This window comes from Gobius niger (genome assembly GCF_951799975.1).
Source record: "Gobius niger genome assembly, chromosome: 5".
NCBI lineage: Eukaryota > Metazoa > Chordata > Actinopteri > Gobiiformes > Gobiidae > Gobius > Gobius niger.
Genome location: NC_136856.1, coordinates 24,307,404 through 24,317,065, shown reverse-complemented (window position 1 = coordinate 24,317,065; position 9,662 = coordinate 24,307,404). Strand labels below are relative to the sequence as shown.

At 41.9% G+C, this 9,662-nt stretch overlaps 2 protein-coding genes across 3 annotated transcripts in view; one reads left to right on the top strand and one right to left on the bottom strand.

Moving 5' to 3' along the window:
• The first annotated feature begins 1,795 nt into the window (after nt 1-1,795).
• nkx1.2lb (NK1 transcription factor related 2-like,b) lies at nt 1,796-5,969 on the top strand. Its single transcript, XM_079557289.1, has 3 exons — nt 1,796-2,480; nt 3,650-3,878; nt 5,095-5,969. The coding sequence occupies exons 1-3, from the start codon at nt 2,199-2,201 to the stop codon at nt 5,826-5,828; spliced, it is 1,245 nt and encodes a 414-aa protein (XP_079413415.1). The 5' UTR covers nt 1,796-2,198; the 3' UTR covers nt 5,829-5,969.
• Nucleotides 5,970-6,900: 931 nt separating this feature from the next.
• Nucleotides 6,901-9,662, bottom strand: part of uvssa (UV-stimulated scaffold protein A) — a 30,474-nt gene continuing 27,712 nt past the window's right edge. For both annotated transcript variants that reach the window (XM_079556463.1, XM_079556464.1), the window contains exons 14-15: nt 7,600-7,780; nt 6,901-7,036 (exon numbers count right to left, since the gene is read on the bottom strand). In XM_079556463.1, the coding sequence (XP_079412589.1) occupies nt 6,943-7,036; nt 7,600-7,780 (275 nt within the window). In that variant the 3' untranslated portion in view covers nt 6,901-6,942. The remainder of the gene's footprint in view (nt 7,037-7,599; nt 7,781-9,662) is intronic.

The window sequence follows — 9,662 nt, the reverse complement described above, 5'->3', positions numbered from 1 at the left end:
GCATGACATTTCATTCATCTGAAGGAAAATGCACGCTCCACAAAGACATGCACGTGCGCATATTGAACATACCACCACATCACATGCGTACATAAAGTAAACATGACCCAGTACAATAAATGTAGTGTGAACACGGCTCTCGTGTCTAAACACAGGCACTAAACAGGAGGTGAGTGTCTGTGTCATCACTTCCTCTGCGCAGCCACTGTGAGATCAGCGGCGCGGGCTGATAATTATAGTAATTATGATTCATTACAGGCTCGCGTTAATTTAATAAAGAGGAGGCTGCGCAGAGCTCATTAACCTTCATTACAATAATTACAGACACAAGACGCACCGCGCTCTCCGGGTCTTGCGCGCATGGTGGGAGAGAGTATCAGGCTACTACTGTGCACGCGCTCCTCTGAGACCGCGCTGCTGAGGGGACACACGCGACAAACAAGTGCGGCTAATTGTTCATTTGTTAATGAATTGTTTGTTTTGATAGAGTTGACATTATACCTTGCCATTTTCCCCAAAGCAAAATGTCCTTTTTTGTGTGTGCGCGCGTGTTTAAGTCACTTGATGCTGCTGTAGCGTTTCTAAATCCTCTAATACTTCTAATACAAATATTTCCGAAGGTGAAAGCTGCTGTGATGTTTAATAAAGTGAATATACGGCCTCGTTTAAAATAAAGCCATAAAGCCAAAGTCCCTTTTTAAAGCAGGAAGTAGATCAAAGGCCTTATAATGGCGGGGCGCTCTGATTGGCTAATCATGTCTCATTGTTTCAGTCATTATTTAGCTCAACTTTTAATTTCTTGCTCTTAAGGATCATTGAGCAAGCCAATTACACGGAGCTGACCTTGTGCGCGCGGGCTGGGAGGAGGACAGGAAGGATGCCCCCTCGCCTGCTTTTCTTTCTTTCTTTTCTTTCTTTTTTTTCTTTTTTTTTTTTTACATTTCTTCCACAACAATATAAAAGTATGGCGTCACGGGCTCCGTCTTCAGTCCCCTCTGCTCGCGCGCAAAATGAGAGTCAACGGAATATTAAGTCCCGGGCATTAGAATAAACACGTCGCGTGTTAAATCAAAATCCAATTCTGTGGTCTATTATTTTCTGGCATAGTAATGACTGCCACGGATTAGGAATCAATATTTCACTGCAGCGGGGACATTACAGACTTTATTCAGGCCGTAATTGAGTTTTGAGAAGGAGGCCCTGCTCTGGAATCTGCATTAAAGATAAGGGCTGTGTTCACGCGCACGGCCTGGTAAAGCGGGGCAACAACGCGCCGGCTACACATCAATTACGCACAGCAGTTAACCTTGTAACACGCGGACATCACACTGTAACAGGCGCAGACTTCGCTATTGAGGCAGGTTTTAGGCCCAATGCGGAGTGCAGGGTGGCCTAGCAGAGGAGGCTTCCTCTGTCTCTCTCTGTCCCGAGATAATAGACTATTAGCGCAAGTGGGATTAATTTGTATCCAATTATAAGCCGTTGGGTTGAATAGGAATGCATAAATAAAGAGGGACCCAGGCACACATAGGCTGCACACACACAGAGGGTCCCCAAGGGGCCGGCCCAAATCCAAAAAAGGTGCACAGCTGAGGGAGGGAGCGGTTTCACGCATCTAATCGGAATGAAGGAGCTGAGAGAGAGAGAGAGAGAGAGAGAGAGAGAGAGAGAGAGAGAGAGAGAGAGAGAGAGAGAGAGAGAGAGAGAGAGAGAGAGAGAGAGAGAGAGAGAGAGGCGCATGGAGGAGGGGGAGCGTGACTCTAACCATTAGAAGAGGTTTCACAGCGTCCCGCCTACAACTCCTGTCAGACACCAGAGCCCACACCGGCCAGGACCAGACAGAGCGTGTGAGGCTGGAGGAGGAGAGAGCCGTGTTTATGACAAACATCAGTGTCTGAGCGACACGCGCGGGACAGAGAATACAGGAGCGCAGCACTCAGGGGACGACAGAGCGCAGAGACGCATGAGTTTGTATGGACCGTGAACAGCCCAGGTAGTGCCCTCTTTGGCTGACTGCATGGGAAAGTTTAGTGCGCGGACATCATCACCTAAAACTGCCTTTTGATGGGACAGGACCAGGCTTTTTGAGACATGAGTCCCACACTCTCCTCCTAGACACTTTGAGCCGATTCCTTTTCATTTCAGTCGAGCGGCTTTCAAGGCGGATCGTAAATATATGGGACAATCACAGTGACATTATGAACCGGGACAGAGCAGCGCTAGGGCCCGTGGTGGACGAGGTCCAGCCCGGTGTTCACCGAGACAGAGTGGCACAAGTTGCCGGAGTGAGTCGGGATAGGGCGGTCGGGGACGGGCTCCAGACCGTGGTGGTTCCGGACGGTGCGGACGTGCTGGAGGCAGGCGCAGAGGCAGACAAGCGGCATGTCTCCAACGGACTGACCAATGGAAGAGATCCACAGGCCGGAGACAACCACTCAGAACCTGCGCCCACGAACCCCGCTCTCGCGCCGCCACAGCAGGTATAACAATGGAGAAAAGTTGACCGGCCACTGTGGCCTTTAGCGAAAAGTTGACAGGCTGCCGCCTATTACTGACGTGCATGTAACTCCTCTGTAGACTTCATACAACTGTAATTTCACCTCATGCTCGAATTTGTTCTTAAGACTGATTGTTTTAAGTTGTATTTCCCCTACATTTTGGTTCAAAAATTAAATCCTATGACGACGCGTAAAAGCAATGAAAGTGGTGCGTAAAACAGAGGCTTGGATTTGTGAAGTGGATAAATGCACTCAGGATTGGCTTTAACACGTGAACAATATTTGAGAATCTTTATTCAATATAAAAAACAACAATAGCCTATCTAGACTATAGCTTTTACCATTTGCTTGTTGGTTTGGTTGTTAAGATGTTGAAGAACCAAACAGGCCTTTGCGATGTGTAATTCTATAAACTCAAGTTTTATTTAAAAATGCAGCCCACACAGATCCATTTCTGAATGAAGAATATGCGTAAATGGAGTAAGTGCTTGTTGGCATATGTTGTATAGGCTCGTATCATCAGGTGTTAAACTGCTTTGCAGCTGAAGAAGCTGCGTCGAACTTCACTGACAACAGTTGGCCTAATGTAATAATAATAGTAATGATTAATAATAATAATAATAATAATAATAATAATAATAATAATAACAATAATAATAATAATAATAATAATAATAATAATAATAATAATACTTTTAACTTATTTTAACTCCAATAAAACCACGCCATTAAAATATAAACATGCTGTTAAATGAAATCTAACCTGTAGGCTTAAGATTTTATTATAGGCTAATGTTATTCGCCCCCTTATTATTATTATTATTATTATTATTATTATTATTATTATTATTATTATCATTATTATTATTATTATTATTATTATTATTATTATTAATAACCATAATAATAATATTAATAATAATAATAATAATAAGCTATTATTATTTACACGCTGTATTTAGATGTTAAGTGTATATTTTTCTTTGAGTTAAGCTTCAAGATTTCGATCACAAAATGTACCATTACAAACAGAGACAGCAGCACGTTTCTTACATTATACACATTGGAGTCACGCGCTATAAGTCAGAAGACGATTTAACAGCAGATGAAGCGCGTGCAGCGACTAACCGTCTCACTCTCCGTGTGTCCAGGGCCCCATGTCGCACCGCACCACCTCGTTTTCTGTGATTGACATTCTGGACCCCAACAAGTTCACGAGCAACCGCCGGTTATCGCAGCAACACGCGGGCGAGCGGCCCGAGCGCGAGCAGAGCGCATTCACCGTGGACAAGCGCCGCGCGACAGGGGAGCGCGAGCCCGGCCTGGAGCCCGGCCTGGAGCCGGCCAAGAGCTGCTACAGCGCGGAGGACTACCACAGCAGTGAGTGCAACATATCACTATATCATAGGGAACTAAAACTGTCTTCAGTCATAGGGCAACATGAACCATGCTCCTCAAGCACATGGTATTTTATTTATACCGCGATATTTACGCCTATTTTACTGTGGCCAACCAATATCGAAATAACTGTAAAGTGTAAGGTAGAATAAAATATTGGTTAAGCTTATAATGACATTGTAGAGACTTTAATATTTGAATATGTCATCTTTTGGTTTGATTTAAGATTCAGGGATCAACGAAAAGAATTGGCCTAATGTTGAAGCGTTTTATGCGCCTAATTGCCAACTTGACAACTCAAAGGCATTGGCTACAACTTGACACACACACCAAGACCGGGACCACTTTGTCCTATTCTTAATAGGCCTTGGAGGGTGCGCCAAATAGTAGGTTTCTGACTTAATAACTGAAAATTCCTGACTATTCCTGACGATTGCTTCCTGAGGATCGTTTTATTGTAATATAAGGTCACTGTTATTTAATCTAAACATCTTTTTGGTGAATTCAACATTTTTCGATTTTTATATTTAAAAAAAAGGTCAATGCTATTATTATTATTATTATTATTATTATTATTATTATTAATATTAATATTATTAATAATATTGACATGAAAATTATTATCATTATTATTATTATTATTAATATTATTATTATTATTATTATTATTATTATTATTATTATTATTATTATTAATAATAATAATAATAATAATAATAATAATAATAATAATAATAATAATAATAATACTAAAGGTTGTGAATGCTTTATTATTCTACAAATAATGAAAGTTATAATAACACAAGAATATAAAAAATGTGTTGTTGGGAGGTCCCGTAATTTGAGCATGTGCAAAACCAGAATCTACAAGAAATGAAGGCTACAAACCATTGTATAGTTTAAGTCTATTTTGATTTCGAACAAAAAATGATTTACTATCTAAATAAAGATAATACCAACTTTAGGATGCAAATTGGTCTTAAAATGTATTTTGTCTTGTGTCTTACACTTTAACATTTCTGTTCATAATTTGGCCTAACAAACTGGCCAATAGAACTATTTATTGAGGCGTTATTGAGGTTAGCGTGACATTTTGCCGAGTTGACAGTGACGCACATTCTGGTGCAGTGAGTGTGGTGGAGGTGGACACTCGACTACCCTATGTGAGGTTAATGAGTTGTCTGTGTGTCTTCTGCAGAGGACAGCTTTGTGTACCGCAGCCCAGAGGAGGAGGACTACCCTCGCTCAGGGACCCCAGACTCCGAGGCAGCTGATGGGGCATACAGCAGTGAGGAGAGCACCTCTGCCATGCCCTCCAGTGGAGAGCACGAGCTGGGCTCTCACAACCACCAAGAGCAGTCCAGAGACAAGAGTCCAGGAGGAGGCTCCACAGGACATGGGTCCAATGGTCAGACTAACGGGGGACACGGGGCCCAGGGCAAGACCAAAAGGAAGCGCTCAGGCTCGGACTCCAAGTCAGGGAAGCCCCGGAGAGCACGGACTGCCTTCACTTACGAGCAGCTGGTGGCTCTGGAGAACAAGTTCAAGTCCACACGATACCTATCTGTGTGTGAGCGCCTTAACCTGGCCCTGTCCCTGTCCCTCACTGAAACACAGGTCAAGATCTGGTTCCAGAACCGCCGCACGAAGTGGAAGAAACAGAACCCTGGGGCGGACACATCAGCCCCCACCGGGACAGGAGGGAGCTCAGGGGGTGGTGGGCCAGGAGGCCTGGGGAGCCTGAGTCCTCTCAGCCCCTCTCCTCCAGTCAGCGGACACCTGGCTATGCACACAGGCTATGGAGGCCACCATCACCCCGGCACAGGAGGCCTGGTGCAGCTGCCCTTCCTCACAGCCAGCCACGTCCTGTCCCCCTTCATGCTGGGGACGCAGAGCTACGCAACACCCGCCTTCTACAGCACACATCTGTAGACTCAAGGCACAAGCACAGCTACAGACAGTGTGAATGGAGCAGACTCCTTTTTACAAACAAGGTTTCATTTCAAGGAATTATTTTGATAGAATGTGGATATTTACCAGAACCTGTACATATTGTTCTAGCTCCTTATGAATGCTCTTTCCAACAAATTGTCAAAAAGTTTTTGTTCCTTTAAAAAGGTCAGAATATTGTATATTAAATGTTTATTTATGACTTTGGGAATGGCTTGATCTATTGTAAGTACTGTGTAACTACAGCTGTGACTGCACATTTTTACTTTTCTTTTATTAATGAATATGTTGACACTTTACATCCGACCCTCAGTTGTACAGAATCATCACCTCATCTTTGATATTAAAAGATTTACATTTATGGACCACAGGTTGCACTGCTGCACGTGTCTGTGTATTTGCACACATCGCATCACAGTCGACTCGTCAGTCATTCCAAACACAACATTCATTATAGATCAGTGTTTCTCAATCAGGGGTACAGGGACCTGGGGGTACTCAAGTATTTAGCAGGTGGTACGAGGAAAAATAATTTAAAAAAGGTAATAGAATTTCAATACTGCTTTCAGTTGATTTTCAGTAAAAAAAAAAGTTTATTTTTTTTAACATAGCACTCACCTAAACCTGAAATAATCTGAGTTGAGTTGATCACTTTGTAAACATTTTGGCAGGATTCTGAAGACAGGGAGCACTCAGATTATAAATGAATGTTGAAAGGGGTACGTCAGAAAAAAACGGTTGGGAACCACTGGCATAGTGCTATCTATGTGCAAACATTTAGTCCACTTTACATCTTGATCTTAATCCTCTGTCATTAAAATAGAAGGCACACCAAAGACTCAAATAAAGTGCAAGAAATGAGAGACGACAGGGCATGTTTGTGTAGATTCAGAAATGTAGAAAGTGTATTTAAAAGACAATTTCCATAGTAATATTTCATCCCTTACAAAATCATTCTCCACATCAATAAATAAAACAACACAAATAAAAAATACACGATTAATGGTAAATTACAGTAAAATGCAGGACACATAGAATTATTAGTCCCTTAAACTGGTTGGAAATCAGTTGAGAGCATAGTTAAACTGGTTGGAAATCAGTTAAGAGCATAGTTAAACTGGTTGGAGAACTTGTCATGTTTTCTTCTGTCAGCTTTGACCATCACCTCGGCCACTCTGCGCATGGCGCTCCTGGGAAGACAGACACAAACACAAACTATAGGTTGACGAAAACCATGAGAAGTTGAGAACTATGGGGGTTGATACTGAAAACACAGAAAAAGAGCTCATCAACAGACTGTTGCTAGATGAATGAGAGTCACAGCTCACTTATTTTTCATTATTTGTTCTGCGCTCTATGAGAACATCCTCGTGTGCACAAAGAGAAGGGGAAGACCAATCCTGACCAGCTGCAAACAGAGTCTGGAGTCACCGCTACAAAAGTGTGTATGGTGAACAGAGATGAATAGAGTGACAAAAAGATCACCAATAGATATCCGATGTAAGAACTCTGATGCAAATATCAGGGTTGGAAATGAGGTGGAAGAACCTTTCCAACATAGTCAAAGATTTGATGCTGGCAATTTTGTTTTCATTTTCACTGATAATTGGTGTGTTGTGATGCGCTTCATGATCTAGGTTTGAGAAAACATTATGCAAAACAACTTGAGCTGCAGCGCACAAAAGTTTGAGTGTCCTTTTCTTAATCTTTCCTCGGTTAGTGTTTGCTTTCATCACAAGTGGGAGATACTTACTTATTGAAAACTTTCTTCTCCAGCCTCGAGCGGGACGTATTGGCATTCTGCTTCAGGTCACTGAGGTTGGGGAACTTTTTCTTCTTCCCTTTGCCTTTCCCCTTCTTGCCCACTCGGTCTGAGCCAAGGTCTTGTCCGGTGGCTGCCTCAATATCACGCATCAGCTCTGGATCTCGCCAATCTGATTCCAAAACAATACAAAAAAAATAGAGCGTTTGTTCATACAGTGGACTCAGAAAGTACCTCGGTAGGTGGCACACGAGCAAAAACCTGCTCCGTGCTTCCTCGTCTGGCAAGTTCGCCCACGCTTTGAACACTTGGACAAAAAGTGATTTGGCTTTAATGAAGTAATTAGAACTGATAAACTAAATGAGCTCGTAAAGCCCACTTTTCCAGACCATAAGGGGTAAACAGTGTGTAGTTACAGGCCCACGGCTGGGATCCTATTGTGGCGCTAATGAAAAGTGTAACGTCATAATTCTCGGCGATAAAAGCAAAAGTGGTTGTAATGCAGAGTAATGACGGTCTAAACGAAGAGACACTCCTGGTTAATGACGTACCCCGGTGGAATTAGAGATAAAGCTGCCGTAATGCAAAGTAATTACGGCGTGATTGTGACGGGATTGAAGCCGGGGCCTCGCGCTCTGTCAAAACACAGAGCGAGGGGACGTTTTGACCCCGACTCTGGCTGGACCTTCAACTAGCCCTCATTACACACCCAGCTAAGGCCGTAATTGAGAAGCAGCTGGCGTATTTAGGAGACTGATTACTGCTAAAAGCGGAGCAGCTGTCTTTCTGGAGTCTGTTTGCATGTCCGTCTGAAGGATTTCTGTAACTTTGATCCCAGTTTGGACATTACAAACAAGACGGGATGCAAAAGGAAACTGACACGCCACAGGTAACAAAAGGTAGCTGGGTAACTAGTCGATCCATTTTGCAGAATTGTGATGAGAATTAACAAGTCGATTCCTAAAATGCTCTCGGCCAATGGTGGAACTGGGAAGCAAAGTGGTTTGTACTATTAGGTGCAGCGGAAGGAGTCAAGGCTGAGAAAGGAGTAAGTCAAAGCCATACTGTGGAATTACATTACAGGAAATGAGTTGGTACCACACAACTAAGCAACTGACTTTTAGGTATAGACCTTTGTATTCTGTGTAAACATTGTAGGAGGTGGGCAGTTCAATATCAGAGTAGCTAAAACCTTTACTCAAGTAAGAGTAACTTTACCTTGAAAGGATTTTACTCATGAAGAAGTAAAAAGTTAAACGGTACCTGGGGAAAATGCTACTTCAGTAATGTGAGTCACTGAGAATCTGTTTGAGCGTCTGATTTATGATTCAGTCGTGATGTGAGAAACAAAACATGACATGATGTAAAAATCCCAATATGTACAAATGAAATGCCACAAAAATATACAAAAGCAGTTTTTTTAAAGAAGAAAGTACATGAAACACAAACTACATATATTTTATTTGGAGTCTCTGTGTGTCCGTCTGAAGGATTTCTGTAACTTTTGCCTCCGAGTTTGGACATTACAAAACTAGATGCAAAAGCTTCACATGAAGCTTTTGCCACTAAAAGATTTACTTGCTGTGGCGCAAGTATTTTTTTTAAACTCATGTAAGAGTACATATATTTAATTATAATATTACTCAAGCAGAAATAAAAAGGACCATAATAAAAAAAACTCTAAGAAGTACAGTTACTTCAAAAAGTTACTTGTCGTAATCATCTTTCTTCTGATATCATTGATGTAGACGGGGATATTTTACAAGAAAGAAAACACAAAATACTTGAAAGTACACTGAAATACTTGTTTTATATTCATCTTCAATTTAAAAACGTTTGTTTTATGTCCACAAGTTACGGCATAGCAGATTACTGCTGTTCTTATACTATAAATATATAAGGTTTTATTTATGTATTTATTTGAAAAGTCAATGCTAAATAAACGGCAAATGGACTGAACTTATATAGTGCTTTCTACCTTTATCAGGCCCAAAGCACTTTACAGTAAGGAACCAGTCACCCATTCACTCTCTTATTCTGCACCAATGTGAGCA

Bases quoted from the DNA above. Each gene is read 5' to 3' on its own strand.
- nkx1.2lb (XM_079557289.1), top strand. From the start codon at position 2,199: ATGAACCGGGACAGAGCAGCGCTAGGGCCCGTGGTGGACGAGGTCCAG. The intron at 2,481-3,649 runs GTATAACAATGG...CCGTGTGTCCAG, and splicing joins CTCTCGCGCCGCCACAGCAG to GGCCCCATGTCGCACCGCAC. The intron at 3,879-5,094 runs GTGAGTGCAACA...TGTCTTCTGCAG, and splicing joins CGCGGAGGACTACCACAGCA to AGGACAGCTTTGTGTACCGC.